The sequence below is a fragment of the Danio rerio genome, chromosome 11 (genome assembly GCF_049306965.1).
Source record: "Danio rerio strain Tuebingen ecotype United States chromosome 11, GRCz12tu, whole genome shotgun sequence".
NCBI lineage: Eukaryota > Metazoa > Chordata > Actinopteri > Cypriniformes > Danionidae > Danio > Danio rerio.
In genome coordinates this window covers 4,102,501-4,119,116 of record NC_133186.1, presented here as the reverse complement: position 1 = coordinate 4,119,116, position 16,616 = coordinate 4,102,501, and the positions used below count along the sequence as shown (strand labels likewise).

The 16,616-nt window shown below is 37.1% G+C and overlaps 1 protein-coding gene across 2 annotated transcripts in view; it reads left to right on the top strand.

The window, feature by feature from the left end:
* nek4 (NIMA-related kinase 4) overlaps positions 1–16,616 on the top strand; it is a 29,544-nt gene that overhangs the window by 1,143 nt on the left and 11,785 nt on the right. Inside the window, 7 exon segments of one of the 2 annotated variants that reach the window (NM_201012.1) lie at positions 1,376–1,642; positions 5,490–5,687; positions 6,930–7,037; positions 9,097–9,251; positions 9,333–9,465; positions 12,779–13,357; positions 15,588–15,641. In NM_201012.1, coding sequence (NP_957306.1) covers positions 1,376–1,642; positions 5,490–5,687; positions 6,930–7,037; positions 9,097–9,251; positions 9,333–9,465; positions 12,779–13,357; positions 15,588–15,641 — 1,494 coding nt within the window. 2 annotated transcript variants of the gene reach the window in all.

Below are 16,616 nucleotides of genomic sequence, written 5' to 3'. Positions count from 1 at the left end.
TAATCAAAATGCTAAGAGCTCACTATAGAACAAAAAATGTTTATTTTATTTGAATATTTTTGCATAGTATGGCGGGAAAAGTTTGGTTATGGACGTGACATCTCTCCTTTACGGGAGTGACAGATCAAATATAATCATTTGAAAACGTTGACAGACATTTTAAAATATTTTTACAGTACTGTAAAATATAAAGTCTACACAATTTGTTTTTTTTTTTTGAAAGGTTTCGATATTTTGGTGAAAATCTTTTTTTTCATGACAAGGTTGACATTTGCATGGAATTGTTCATTAATTAAAATTAATAGATTCTGTAGAAGTGTTTTATTGTTAGTTTATGTTACATAATGTAGTTAACCCATGGTAAAAATAAAAAAGACAAACTTAATTGTAAATTAAATTATAGTTGATGTATTCAATAATGCACTATATTTTTTATATATATATATATATATATATATATATATATATATATATATATATATRTGTGTGTGTGTGTGTGTGTGTGTGTGTGTGTGTGTGTGTGTGTGTGTGTGTGTGTGTACATACATGCAGTTGAAGTCAGAATTATTATTATTAGAAATCAGTTATTAGAAATGAGTTATTAAAACTATTATGCTTAGAAATGTGTTGAAAAAAAATCTGCTCTCCGTTAAACAGAAATTGGTGGAAAAAAATAAACGGGGGCTAATAATTCTGACTTCAACTATATATATTTAGTTATACATATTAGTCGTATATATATATATATATATATTATTATTATTTATTAATAAATTTTTATTATTCATGTAATAATAGGATAACTCTTCAGGCTCTTTGTGTAATTCTTTTTTTTAAATGCTGTTATAATACCACGCAAAAGTATTCAGCTTATTCTCAAAACCTACAGACAAAATTAGAAGATTAAAATTCTTTAAATTTAAAGAAATGTGTAATCAAAGACATATTGGTCACAATTCATTTTAAGGGGTCCTTGTTACAATGCAACTATTCATTTAATTACTGACCAATATTAATTAATTACATGAACTTACCATATCGTTAGGGTTAGTTGCATGTAACCATGCCAAATGAATTGTAATTTCTATAATAAATACATGTAGCAAGTACTCCCTAAAATAAAACTAAATTTCTCTTTAATTAATTAAGTATTGCAATTATGTTTTGACTTAATAATCAAGATCATTTGATTAAATAAACATTAGTCCTTTGATTTCTTTATTCTTTTTATTTTGATATTTGTCACAAAGCAGGATCATGTAATTTTACTGCAAAATAAAATGTGAAAAATGTAGATTGTATAATGTTTTTGAGAATGAGAAAGACATTTTGTTTCAGAAAGACTTGTGCGTAATATCTGCTATGGTTTTGTCAGTATGTGATCAAGAAGCTGAACCTGAGGACGTCCTCCAGACGTGAACGGCGAGCAGCGGAGCAAGAGGCGCAGCTCCTTTCCCAGCTCAAACATCCCAACATCGTCATGTACCGGGAATCATGGGAAGGCGAGGACTGTCAGCTGTACATCGTGATGGGCTTCTGTGAGGGAGGAGATCTGTACCACAGACTCAAACAGCAGAAAGGAGAGCTGCTGCCTGAGAGACAGGTGGTGGAGTGGTTTGTTCAGATCGCCATGGCTCTTCAGGTAAGTTAATAGACATTCTTCTCACTAGGGGTGTAAAAATACATCAATATTAGGGGTGGAGTCGCCACAATACAATATAATCACAGTACAAAATTATTGTCACTTTAAATATATTGCTATATTTTGATATTTAATGCAATTTACAACTCTAAATTATGTTGCCAAATGAAAACTTTGGCAACATCTGTTTTAAAGGTGCCGTATGTATTTATTGAACTCCTCTAAAGCATAAAAATACCAGAATATGTTTGCAGATGTTTAAGAAACATGTTAAGTGAATATACTTGTATATCAGAAAAACACTGCTAAGTCAGTGAAATATGTGTTTCATGTCGGAACGTCTGTCATTGTTTTGGTCTTTAACTCCACCCCTGCCGGTTTACCCAATTATATTTTGGCAGCCCGGGTTGCTAAAAGGCTACATGAGGTGGTTTTTAAAGGGCACGTAGTTCACCCCTTTTTTATGATTTAATGTTAATATTCTGGTTGTTCTGAGTGTGTCAGTTTAGGTTCAGTTCAACACACAGTTCAGATGTTTTTATTATAATGTGTCAAAAAGTGTCATGTTGGGGGCGTTTCCACAGTTTCCTGTTTAGGGGCGTGTTGCTTCACAGTTTCGGCTTCCCGCCCAACATAACAAGGGGGTGGAGCCAAGAGCTCCCACGCTCTGTGCTTACAACAGTCAAGCTGACAGACAGAGAGAGATGCTAAGCTATGCTAGGATGAGCATTCAGCCGTACATGTATGAGTCGGACACAGACCAAGCAGAGAATACAAAATCATTTGTGTCTTTAAAACATAAAGTGTCCCGAATCGTCGCGCCACGCATTCCAGAACTCCAAACACAAGCCTCCAACAGGGCAAACACAATGACACCGAGCCGCTGACCTGAAGCTCCGCCGCGTGCACTGCGACAGAAACCCACGCACACCGTGCCGAGCCGTTGACCCGAAGCTCCGCTGCATGCACCGCGACAGAAACCCATGCAGCGCCGAGCCGTTAACCAGAAGCTCCGCCGCTTGCACCGCGACAGAAACCCACGCCCAGAACTCCGAAATGCACGGCGCCGCGCCACGCAAAAGGTACAAGCAATAAATCCGATTAGAGCGATAATGTGGAGAATATTGATCTTGTGTTGAGCCCAATGAGCTTTTCATCTAAAAATAGAGCAAGGGTGTTCCTTTAGTGATATCGCTTTGACTCACACGCTGAAAATGGCGGACGTGCAACAAGTAAATGAGGATATGATCGTGATGCATAGCTTTTAATCAATATTGGTGGGCGGGGGGACCGCACTCCTACGTAAAGTTGCGGTCGGTCTGAAAACCGCTCCAGTTGATCCACCGTTTTTTTGTTGTTAAATTGAAAAAAAAGGACTGTGTATGTTTATATCAGCCCAATATGACGGTCTGTACACTATATTTGCACACAAGTATGTCCAAACAGCTTGAAAAGTAGATTTTTCACCATAGGTGCTCTTTAAATGAGCAAATACAAATATTCTAAAAATAAGCATTAGCCATGCAACTTAGAGTGTGAAGCTCGATTGCCAGGCATGCTCTCTCTTGTTTGTGCTGTCAATCTGGCAACTTGCACTTGCGTACAGTCATCGTTGAAGGGGCCCCGTGGAAAAAAAAAAAGCAAAACTTTCTAATATTTTGAATTTAGACTGCAATACCAAATTCAACCTCTAGGCCAGTTCTACATGCTGCACCTTTAACTAAACAGAAACATTTGTAAGTTTGCTTATCCCACTACATTTTGCTGCAATGCAAAATGGGATTGTCGAGCAGACAAACTGACCATCACTTTAATGAAAGCCTGTCATAAGTGTTGTTTGCTGCCATCTTTATTTTACTAGCTTACTGCATGCTGAACATGACCCCAGTTTAATAGTACCATCCCCTGGACTTTAAAGAAACAGATTTTTAAAATTCTACTAATTATTATAGTAAAATATTGCCAAAATATTGATATGGGTGTCAGTGTATGGATATAGTATTGCTGTGGAAATTATCGCAATTCTTTTATGTATCAATACCCCCCCACACCCTTAATCATTATAAATTGATATATTGATTAAATGACAGACAATATGATTAATCATTACTTCGTGTAAAATATTTATACCTCTGTACATTTTTTAAGACACTTTTATTTTGACACTCCCCATATCTGCATGTCCATTGGCATATTTTTAGATTTTACAAAAAGCATTATTGTATTCCCTATATACAGTTGAAGTCAGAATTATTAGCCCCCCTTTGATTTTTTTTCTTATTTTTTAAATATTTTCCAAATGATGTGTAACAGAGCAATGAAATTTTCACAGTATGTCTGATAATATTTTTTCCTTCTGGAGAAAGTCTTATTTGTTTTATTTCGGCTAAAATAAAAGCAGTTCTTTATTTTTTAAACACCATTTTATGGACAAAATTATTAGCCCCTTTCAGCTAATTTTTTACTCGATAGTCTACAGAACAAACCATCATTATACAATAACTTGCCTGATTACCCTAACCTGCCTAGTTAACCTAATTAACCTAGTTTAGCTTTTAAATGTCACTTTAAGCTGTACAGAAGTGTCTTGAAGAATATCTAGTCAAATATTATTTACTGTCATCATGGCAAAGATAAAATAAATCAGTTATTAGAGATGAGTTATTATGTTTAGAAATGTGTTAAAAAAAAACTTCTCTCCAATAAACAGAAATTGGTGGAAAAAAAATAAACAGGGGTTCTAATAATTTAGGGGGGCTAATAATTCTGACTTTAACTGTATGCACAGAATTTTCGGATGCAGAAAATTATCGGCCAAAAATTACATTTTCAGTTTTTGGCCAAAAGAGGAAAGTGGCTGGGGAAAAGCTATGCTTTGCCACGCTATCCAGCAGTGTTTAGCATGCTAGTTTCAATCTCCATTCAGCTGTAGCCACTGAGTGATGTAAAGCGGCTTTCACACTGGATGCGGAAAGTGCTGCGCTATGACCTTATTCATTTCAATGCCTTGTGACCCGCAATAGTGGTTTGTTGCTGCACCGACCAAAGTGCAAGAGCAGAGATATTCTGATCATGTATATCATATCGCATATAAATATATATACATTTGCACATTAACAGATCATGCTCACCAGAAAAGCGAATTATGCTCAAATATACGTCACATGTCAACAGGAAATTTCTTTGTAGAATACTTGTTCCTGCTGCTTGCAACACCTCTACTGTGCCGTCATGGCAATGCTTGTAAAATGAGGCCTGTCATGTTTGTTCACTGTCAATTAAAATGTGTTTGTTTTAGCTTGTGTTTTTATTAATCAGTAAAATTACATTTATTTAGTTAACGTTAAAAAATCTTACAAAATTACTTTATATAACTTATAAAAAATTATAGTAAATAAACTTTACAAATGGTTTCGAGTTTCGACCCTAAATTTCACAAATTATTTCTGTTTTATTTTAAAGAATCTACACAGCATTATTTATTGTTATTTTGGATGGAACAAAATATTTACTTATTTACTTAATATTTACTTTATTTATTTATAAAAAAAATACAGAGTTTAGTTTAATCTTAATATTATATACTTAAAAATATTAACAGTTCTGTAAACTGAGCTTATCATATTTTATACCAATACATTGATGTATGTTCCACTGAATAAAATTGAACTGAAATTGTATCGCAGAATTTTATGAAGTATTGACTAAAAGCTAATCACCTGCTATCATATTGGTATCATATTGTATTGTGGCGAGACATCTGATTTACAGTCCTACTTCCCATTATTTATCCTTTCTCTTCTTTTAGCTGAATAATAAACTTTTGACTTTTGTTGTTGATCTGTAGTATTTACACGAGAAGCACATTTTACATCGAGATCTGAAAACGCAGAATATCTTCTTGACCAAGACCAACATAATCAAGGTGGGCGATCTGGGCATCGCACGAGTCTTGGAGAACCAGAATGATATGGCCAGCACTCTGATCGGCACACCGTACTACATGAGTCCAGAGCTGTTCTCCAACAAGCCGTACAACTACAAGGTACTGCGTGAACACTGTGACCCACAACTAAGGTTACTACATCAGTCACTTAACAATTGAGTCGAGACTATCTTGTGGGCCATATTTGTGCTGTCAAACAATTAATCACATCCAAAATAAGAGCACATATTTATAAAGCATGTTCTAACTGTGTTTATTTTTGTGTGTACATGTGTACATATACACACACACCGGCCACTTTATTAGGTACACCTGTCCAACTGCTTGTTCACACAAATTTCTAATCAGCCAATCACATGGCCGCAACTACATGCATTTAGGCATGTAGACATGGTCAAGATGGTCTACTGCAGTTCAAACCTCATCAGAATGGGGAAGAAAGAGGATTTAAGGGACTTAAAACGTGGCATGGTTGTTGGTGCCAGACGGGCTGGTCTGAGTATTTCAGAAACTGCTGATCTACTGGGATTTTCACGCACAACCATCTCTAGGGTTCACAGAGAATGATCTGAAAAAGAGGAAACATCCAGTGAGCGACAGTTCTGTGTGCGCAAAATGCCTTGTTGATGCCAGAGGTCAGAGGAGAATGGCCAGACTGGTACCAGCTGTCAGAAAGGCAACAGTAACTCAAATAAGCACTCGTTACAATCGAGGTCTGCAGAAGAGCATCTCTGAACACACAACACGGCCAACCTTGAGATGGATGGGCTACAGCAGCAGAAGACCACATCAGGTGCCACTCCTGTCAGCTAAGAACAGGAAACTGAGGCTACAATTCACACAGGCTCACCAAAACTGGACAATAGAGGATTTGAAAAACGTTGCCTGATCTGATGAGTCTTGATTTCTGCTGCGATATTTAGATGGTCGGGTCAAAATTTGGCGCCAACAACATGAAAGCATGGATCCATCCTGCCTTTATTAACAGTTTAGGCTGGAGGTGGTGGTGTAATGGTGTGGGGGATATTTTCTTGGCACACTTTGGGCCCATTAGTACCAACTGAACATCATGCCAACTAATAATGCAGACTTTAAAAGCAAAATAATTTGCAAACACCAAATTTTATATTGTTTTTTTTTTTTTATTTGCGCAAAACTGAAACTTAAAATAGATGATAATTTCTTAATTTTCAGGTTATAATCAGAAGTGTTATTTTTTATATTCAAACTAAACTTTCTTTCATGCTCAGAAAACATCAGCAATAAACCTCAATAGATAATTCTTTATTTGTCATTTATATCGTTTTATTTATTCTAGTTGTGTTTATTTGTGTTTTTCAGTCGGACGTGTGGGCGCTGGGATGTTGTGTGTATGAGATGGCAACCCTAAAGCATGCCTTCAATGCAAAGGACATGAACTCACTTGTGTATCGGATCGTAGAAGGAAAGGTACGTGATTATGTTCATCCCTTTTTCTCTTTAAACTCTGAAAATCGACATCTTTTACACTATAAAAGGATTGTTCACCCAAAACTGAAAATTCTGTCATCTTTTAGGCTGCATTTACACTGCAGATTTTGATGGTCAATTCCGATTTTGTGACTGTATCCGATTGTTTTTGCTGACCTGCTTACATCATCCTTTAAAAGTGACTTGTATCTGATCGTCTGCGTTTACACAGCACACGGCAAAGGCACAATAACCAGGAAAAAAAAGAGCAGGCGCTGACTAACAGCTGAGTTTTCTCTATTCCTGCATGTAATCTGTTCACCGCTCTTGACAAGCTGTTTAACTATAGTTTATGACAGAAAGGTTCTCATTTGTCCATCTTCTTTTGATATATACGCTTTTTAAAACCTTTAGGCATCTTAATGTAATGTCCATGGCGTGATTTATGCATGTGATGTATGCACTAGATTTATATTAGTTTATATTGGTTACTTTGTGGACATTGCGCTCTCTCACTCTCGTTAACATGCTTAAATACCTGTGCAATATGACAATATGAAAGCTGTTTAAGTCTTCGTGTATGAGATTTGAGGTTTGGGACTCTGCTGAAGTCTGTTTTGAAAGAAAAGTGTCAGACTTGACGTCATGCGCTATGGTTTTTAATGACGTGCAACTCGCATTGACAGGTGAAAATCCGATCTACCTGCCTACACTGCAGACACGAGAACACAGATCCAATTCATATATTAATAAATATAATATATATTGATAAATTTCCACATATGAACAAGGCCTGAATCTGATTTGAGTATATCAGAATCCATGTGGTTTGTTCCTGTTTATGCTGAGTTCAGACTGCATGATTTTCAAAGTAGTCTTGTCACAGATGTTTTCACACTGCATGACTATCTGGGCTTGCGTTTTGTCACTGCTTTGTTTACTCTGCAAGATGGATCGGCGACAGGAACTTTCACATTGCATGACTTTACTATAGGATTAATCGCTGACAAATTCGTCCAAACTACGTCTCACAGCCAAAAACACGTCGTATATCTTTTGTTATTAACTACATAATGAGAAAGAAGCCTATGATGGGGTAGAAAATGTCCATATTTGCTCACCTGGGTTTAAAGGCAATTAGCCATTTCTCCTCAACATTGATAATAAACTAATTTCTTTCTGTATGAAACGTCAGACACGGTTGCTCCTGAGTCCTGTCAAACCTCCACTAGTTTTTCCTCCATTTCGTGGGTCCAAATAAACCGAAAAAGAGCGCTTTTAACTTCTCCCCCAGCCTCCCGCTGGCCTGCAGCAGGTACAAACACGCACACACAAGTGGATGCCGCTCTCTCATTGGCTGTAGGCGATTGCTGATGTTATTTTCAGTAAAAACTCAATTCACACGGCATGATTTGAATCGCCGACAGCTCCAGATATTCAGCATGCCAAATATCTCGCAGGCATCGGCGACTCATCTGCGATTCTCTCAGATCGCGTCTTTGATAGTTCATACTGTGTGATTGTCACTCACGTGCACGAGCACCGTTTTGCCTGTGATTTCAGGCATTTGTCGGCGATTTCTCAAAACCTGTCGGCGAGCCAAAATCGGGGCTAAAATCACGCAGTCTGAACTAGGCATTACACGTGCATAGGCCATATCCGATCTGTGCCACATGGGAGAAAAAAATCGGAATTGAGTCAGTTGAACAGTGCAGTGTAAATGTGGCCTCACTCACCTTTCAATTGTTTAAAATCTGTTTGAGTTTCTATTTTCTGTTTAATACAAAAGAAGTTGGAAAATATTGAAAACCTCTAACCATTGACTACCATAGCATTTGTTTTTTTTTACTATGGAAGTCAATGGTTACAGGTTTCTGACATTCTTCAAAATATGTTTTTTTGCATTCAACAGAAAAAAACATTGGGAATCACTTGACGGTGATTAAATAGTGAATACATTTTCACTTTTTGATTAATCTACAGTCCATTCATATCAGTACTCTCTCCATACCTCCTCGCATTATACTAACATCATTGATTATTTACTTTCAATATTCAGTTACCACAGATGCCAAGTAAGTACGACCCTCAGCTAGGAGAACTGATAAAGCGCATGCTGTGTAAGAAGCCAGAGGACAGACCAGATGTCAAACACATCCTCCGACAGCCATATATTAAACATCAGATCTCCATGTTCCTGGAGGCCACTAAAGAGTATGTCTGCCTATTTCTAGCCTCACAATTATATTAAAATCTAAGCACGCATTGATCTGTCCTGTTACTGATTCTGAACAGGAAAACCGCCAAGTCACGGAAAAATGCAGCGAATGGCAAACTGAACAGTGCTGGATCAGATGCGTCTACCAAACCAAATCAGGTAGTTCAGCCACAGTGTCTCAACTCAGAGTCAAAGACCTGCGGAAAAAAGGTTAGAGGAAATGCCATCTTGGAAATCTTATGCGCGTGTGTTTGAAATCGACATGATTTTAGTTAGGGCTGCATGATCTCAATGATTTTGCTTAACATTTGTACACTGCTAAAAATGCTTTTCTTGTTTAGATTTTTTGTCTTGTTTCTAGTCTAAATATCTAAAATTTCTTTTATCAAGAAGAATTTTCTTGACAAGCAAAACATTTTGTCTTGTTTTGAGATATAATATACCAATATTAAGTGAATTTTTCCTTAAAACAAGCAAAATAATCTGCCAATGGGAATAAGCATTGTTTTTTCTTTTGACGTAAGATTATTTTGCTTACCCCCATTGGCAGAATATTTTGCTTGTTTTAAGGAAAAACACTTAATATTGCCATATTATTTCTCAAAACAAGGCAATATGTTGTGCTTGTGTAGAAAATTCTTCTTGATTTAGGAATTTTTAGATATTTGGACTAGAAACAAGGCAAAAAAATCTAAGTAAGAAAAGCATTTTTTTTGCAGTGTAATTATGATTATTGTCAATTGAGATATTTCTGTCTACATTATAGCACTTCAAATCGAGAGAGCATTAGCTCATATATGACTCAGTGTTTTTTTTTTTTTTTAATCTTTACAACAAAACAAGATATTCTGAATAATGTTGGGGGAAAAACTGCCACTGGCATCCAGGTTGTCCCCCATCGCCATCACTAAGTAAAAACTTCCTTTAGTATTTTTCCTTTGGTCCCTATCACAGTGAAAAATGACAGAGCATGTTTATGGCATGATTTGTTGCTATTTTCAGACCAGCGCAGCTGTAATTTTCACGTTTTGCACCACGTTGTTTAAATAGCAAATCTATTTGCGCCACTCTGTGCACTCATGGGTGTGCTGGTCTATAAAGGAGGTGTGTTAAGGCGCATTGTTGGCGAGTTGCTATTTTGAGGAACTGATATAGACCGCACTATTGACCAACTAAAAGCTGGTCTAAAGTCCAGCGCAGAGCGTGTCATATGCATTAGTGCAGATCCAAACGCTTACACAATGCTTTATACACACAGGATGTAGAGCAATACACAAATAACTTGACATATGAAAACAAATATTGGATTAAAATGTTACAAAAATTATTATTTTCTACATAAAAAAACACAACCTCCATGCCTTCATCTCGGGGAGGGGGGCTTTTTCAGTTTATTCATGACAATTTGCATTTGTATAATGTTGTTGTTATTTATTATATGCATTTTTATATTTATTTTAATAAAAACAAGTTTAGATTTGTCCTCCTGTTGGGTTTTGGAGACCTATGCATCACTATAAAGGGCATAAGAACAGGATGTGTGTTTGGATATAACTCCGTTTTCTGACCAAACTTTGTTATTATTGTTCATTTATTAATTTACTGGAAATTAGAAATTAATTTAGAAATAGTTTTGAAACAAATCTTTGTGCTTAACTAACAAAATTAAATATGTAGACTAATGAATGTCTTCAGTGGAGTGAGTTTCCACCATTTCCTTACTCCACCAAAGTAAAGGAGTAAAGTAAAGAGCAAAAGTAAAGTAAAGAGAAAGTAAAGATGCTGAATGGAGGAGATTCGTTCTTTATCCTTGCTCCGCAGATGCTCTGTTTAACTGTTTTCTCGCTGGTAAAGCGTTCAGTTTTTCCATTTACAAAGCCCGCCATGGAAATAGCAAATGTGCCATGGCGCGATGCAACTCACTCTTAAAGGATATGGGAGATGAGACTCTGATTGGTTTAATGCGCATTATGCTCAAAACACATCCATAACTCATTAATAGAATAAGCTCAACCCTGTTAGACCATGTGCGAGGGTGCAGACCATATTTTTCCTTCCTTAAAATAGCAAAAGTCGATTATGACACGCCCTTAAAGCTTTTGTGCACTTTTGACTTTGTGCTTAGATCGTTAAAATAGAACCCATAGTGTTCAACAGAATAACGAATCTCAAACAGGTTTGGTTGTCATGTCATTAACACAAACCAAATTCTTTCAGGCTTTAGTAATTATTTTTGAGGGTCAAAAAAGACATGTCAGAAAGGTTGCATAATGCCAATTGTTGGTTTCAAACTTTACTTAACATGTATGTAAATGGCTTTAAAGTCGTAATGAGATCAAAATTTGCTTTTCTTATTTTATTTATATAGTAGTGTCTGTTATAAACAACGTATTTGTGCACTTTATCAATGCCATAACCTTCCCTCCCCCCTTTAAAACAACTTTTCTTAACGATATGGGAAAAAAGGATAATCTTAACTTCCATTTATTGGCGAATTTAAAGGGCACCTAGGTTACCCCTTTTTTCAGATTTAATATAAGTCTTTAGCGTCTCTAGAATGTGTATATAAGGTTTCAGCTCAAAACACCCATCCGATTTTTCATTATACCTTTTACAAGATGCTGTTTTATACACATTTCCAGCAGGGGGTGGTTTTGTCGTACTGCGTCTTTAAGCCGAGTTCTGCCCGCCTACTGTTTCTATGTGCCTTCCCGCGTGCTTTAATCTCCTCCCTCGGCTGCGTCAGACAACAGAGAAACTTAGAGGAAGAAGGTCTCACATAGCGTTTGTGAGAAATACTACAGTAAGAACTCATCTTTACTAATCAGAAAGTTGCATTGATGAGTCACACACAATATCGTTACAAATTTCACGCGCGCGTAAAGCTGAAGTGAATCGCTGTAATTAATTACACATGTGCTCTGTTTTAAAACACTTTAAACATGTGAAACTTACTCTTAATCACATTTAATGATGATTGCTGATCCTAGCGAACAGAACAGACCTTTTATTCCCGGTTGCTTTGCGTATGTCTGCCTGGTCTTGTTAACATATACACGTGGCTACCGGAACATGTTAATGTGCGCAGCTGTCAATCAATTCCGTGGGCGGGGGGACCGCACTCCTACGTAAAGTTGCGGTCGGTCTGAAAACCGCTCCGATTGGTCCACCGTTTTTATGTTGTTATATTGAAAAAAAAAAGGACTGTGTGTGTTTATATCACCCCAGAATGATGGTCTATACACTATATATACACATATGTTTGTCCAAATAGCTTGAAAAGTAGATTTTTCACCATAGGTGCCCTTTAAAGTGTTGTTCCTTATGCTCAAATGGTGTTTTAAAACAAAGCATTTGTTTCAGGTTGCTTTTTATAGGAACTAGATCTAACAGCAGCTGAAGTGATGCAGTGACTTTACTAGTGGCCGATGGGCTCTTTTATTCCTAATATGGCAAGAGAATCGATTAGGCATCTATATTCTTTGTCTGATCTCAGTTCTGCTTTGTGCTCCACATTTTACAGGCTGAAGAAATATATTTGAACCGACAAAAACCCTGTAATGGTGCCTGGGAAAATGTGGCTCCTAAACATCACATGCCCCCCAAATCTCCTACACAAGACATTCATAACTCAACAGGCCAATCTATAGCCACTATTAGCAATATAGACATTGAAATACAGAAACAGAGAAAAGCCAAACCACCAAAACCCAGCAGCCACCAAAACAACAACCTGCCATCTGTGAGCAAGAGGAGAGAGAAAGAAGACCCCGGTGCTCCTCAAACACACCCTCACAAACAAGTGTCTGGTGTCGGCGGGACGGAGGATAAGATGTCAGCGAATGCAAGTTCAATAACACCCAAACATGCAGATGGAACCAAGATGCCAAACAAGAGTAAGGCTCTTGATGTAAGTTTGGACATTAAAGACGACACCATGAAGCTCCTGCAGGAGGCAGGGGTGCAGGACCTCCCATACGAGCCCACTGAGCTACATCACAATGCGGAGCAAAAGACAGAGAGCCAAAGAACAGCTGATAATCAGAGCAACGCTGGTGTCCTGAAGGATGCTCCTACTGGAAGTTCAACCGAGGAGAGTGAGGTATGTAACTGTGAAGGAGCCAAAAAAAAAAAAAAGTTTGATAGGTTTACTTAATCTTAAATCTATTGAATGAGACGACATTTGAAGTTGAATTGACATGCTGAGACGACATTTGAAAACTATCAATTGGCATGACTGTTAATGAAACAGAGCACTCTGATTGGCTGCTCAACTACGAATCAGAATGCGAGAACAAAAACTGAAATGACGAAACTCAGCAAATGATGCAAGAAGGAACACAAAGAAGCCAGCTGTCCTGTCAGAGTATTTCGTAAATATTTGCACATATTTTAGTTTACGATTTGTATGTGTGGCACCCCTAGTTCTGGATTCCCTTTGAGGACTGATAATACAGACTCCTGCCACTTGCTGGTATTGAAAGATACATCCTCTCTTTCAGAAGCAGAACGTATCTCGTTCTCATTTCAGTTATCAGTCGTATGTTCGCGTAGATTTTTGGTCTAGACGGCACCAAGACGTAGCTAATGCAACCGTTTATTTTTTTGCTTGCTAACTTTTAAAGAGTTTGTAGTTTTGCCTATAAGTCAGTAAGTGGCAGCAGGATTCTGTGCAAATGAAAGATTCATTAAATCGTTTATTCTATCGATTTCTTCAAAACAGCTGATTCATTCAGAAAGTAAATGTCTTCGTGAGTAGATCATGCGTTTGGCTCAACCATTTTAAATATAAAGTATAAAAACTAAAGCCCTTACTATAATTAATTTCATTCATTTTCTTGTCGGCTTAGTCCCTTTATTAATCAGGGGTTGCCACAGCGGAATGAACCACCAACTTATCCAGCAAGTTTTTATGCAGCGGATGCCCTTCCAGCTGCAACCCATCTCTGGGAAACATCCACACACACATTCACACACACTCATACACTACGGACAATTCAGCCTACCAAATTCACCTGTACCGCATGTCTTTGGACTGTGGGGGAAACCAGAGCACTAGGAGGAAACCCATGCAAAGGCAGGAAGAACATGCAAACTCCACACAGAAACACCAACTGAGCCGAGGTTCGAACCAGTGACCCAGCAACCTTCTTGCTGTGAGGCGACAACACTACCTACTGCGCCACTGCCTCGCCCTATTATTAATTTATTTAGTTATTTATTTAATTATTATTATTATTATTATTATTATTTGTATTCTATCATCATTTTGTAGCTTCATTATGATGTAAATTGTTTTGAGTCTTGATAAAATGTGTGACATACTTATTAATGTCAGCTCGTACATCGAGTAATTATGATTTTCTCACACACCTGTATTTGTCTGATTGTTAGTTAGTTAGTTAGTTAGTTAGTTAGTTAGTTAGTTAGTTAGTTATTCCTAGTTCAGACTGCATGATTTTAGCCCTGATTTTGGCTCGCAGACAGGTTTTGAGAAATCGCTGACAAATGCCTGAAATCACAAGCAAACCAGTGCTTGTTCACGTGAGTGACAATCACTCAGTGTAAACTATCAAAGACACAATATGAATCGCGGATAAGTCGCGGACACCCGTGAAATATTTGGCAGGCTAAATGTCTGGAGCTGTCAGCGATTCAAATCATTCATTGTGATTCATTGTAAAATGTGTTCTGATTCAAATTAACATAAATCGATCACCTACAGCCAATGAGAGAGCAGCATTCACTAGTACGGGTACCTGCAGGACAGTGGGAGTCTGGGGGAGAAGTAGAAAATGAGAAGCACTCGTTTTGTTTATTTGGACCCAAGAAATGGAAGAAAAACTAGTGTAAATGTGGCAGGAGCACTTGTGTCTTACGTGTCATCTGAGCAATATCACAATCAGGTCAAAAAGTTTTTAAAAAGTTAAGGAGAGATTGCTAATTCTCTTCAAAATCAGGTGAGCAACACAAGTTTCTAAAGCTAAAGCCTTCTTTTTCCTTTATGTAGTTGATAACGAAAGATATACTACGTGACCTTGCGTTGTTTCCATGTCACTTCTCGCGTGTGTTTGGTTGTGAGACGTAGTTTGGACCAAGTTGTCAGCGATTCTTCCTATATTAAAGTCATGCAGTGTGAACTCTCCTGTCGCCGATCCATCCTACAGTGTAAACAGCAACGACAAAACGCTAACCCAGATAGTCATGCTTTGTGAAAACATCTGTGACACGACTACTTTGAAAATCATGCAGTCTAAATTCGGCATTAGTTTGTTAATTTGTTTGTATATTTGTTTGTTTATTTGTTAAACTACTTTTCCTTGACATTACAGGGAAGTTTAGATTCCACAGAGAAACTACTCAAGCCTGTTCCTGTAATATTTATGGTAAAACTAGTTTTTCTTTCTTTCTCTCTTTATTATTTGTTTAAAAATACTATATATATATATATATATATATATATATATATATATACACAGGGCTTTACATTAACTTTTTTGATCACCAGCCACTGCGGCTAGTAGATTTCCAACATTACTAGCCACTTGCCATTTTCACTAGCCACAATTTTGTTGTTTGGAAAATATATTTTATATAAATAAATGTGACTTTGATATGCTAAAATGACTTGATTTAGATGTTGTGTTGTCCCAGATCAGCAGTTACTACACACAAATAATCGGTTAATCTCATATTAAAGAAATGTTATTGTAAAGGATGATAATTAAACTATATTAACAAAAATAACTGTAAGCAAAAGAAAGCAGGTAAAATACCACGAGTGATAGTGAAAGGATGATCACATGCCTGAGAATAATTAAAACGAAAGCAGTGACTGCTGCTGTTGCTTACAAATATATATATTTTTTCTTTTTCAATCTTGAGCTCTTAAAAGCAGCAGGACTGTGGGTACACGAGCATCGTTTTTTGCCTAGTCTTTTTCAAAGAGAACCGAACAAGTGAACGGAAAAAAACGAAAGTAAACAGGAGCGCTATAATGTCGCGCGCATCACATTACCTGTGCGCGCGAGTAATCATCCTCTCATACGGTTTTCACCTGCTTTGTCTCGCACGAACACAGTTGTTTTCAGTCGTGCTGTTTCTCGATTCTAAGATCACATTTGCACGCATATTGGCCCATCCTTATTGTCGAGTCGAACCCTGCTTTAAGAAAAAACTACAATGTAAAATTATTTCCAACCTGCCAAAGTGGCTAGTGGGAGCGGCTGTCATACACGCCAGAGCTGAAATCTACCTGCATTTGGCGGGTGTTAATGTAAAGCCCTGTATATATATATACACATACACACACACATATATATATATATATATATGCATCCAGATATTACATAAATAGCTTA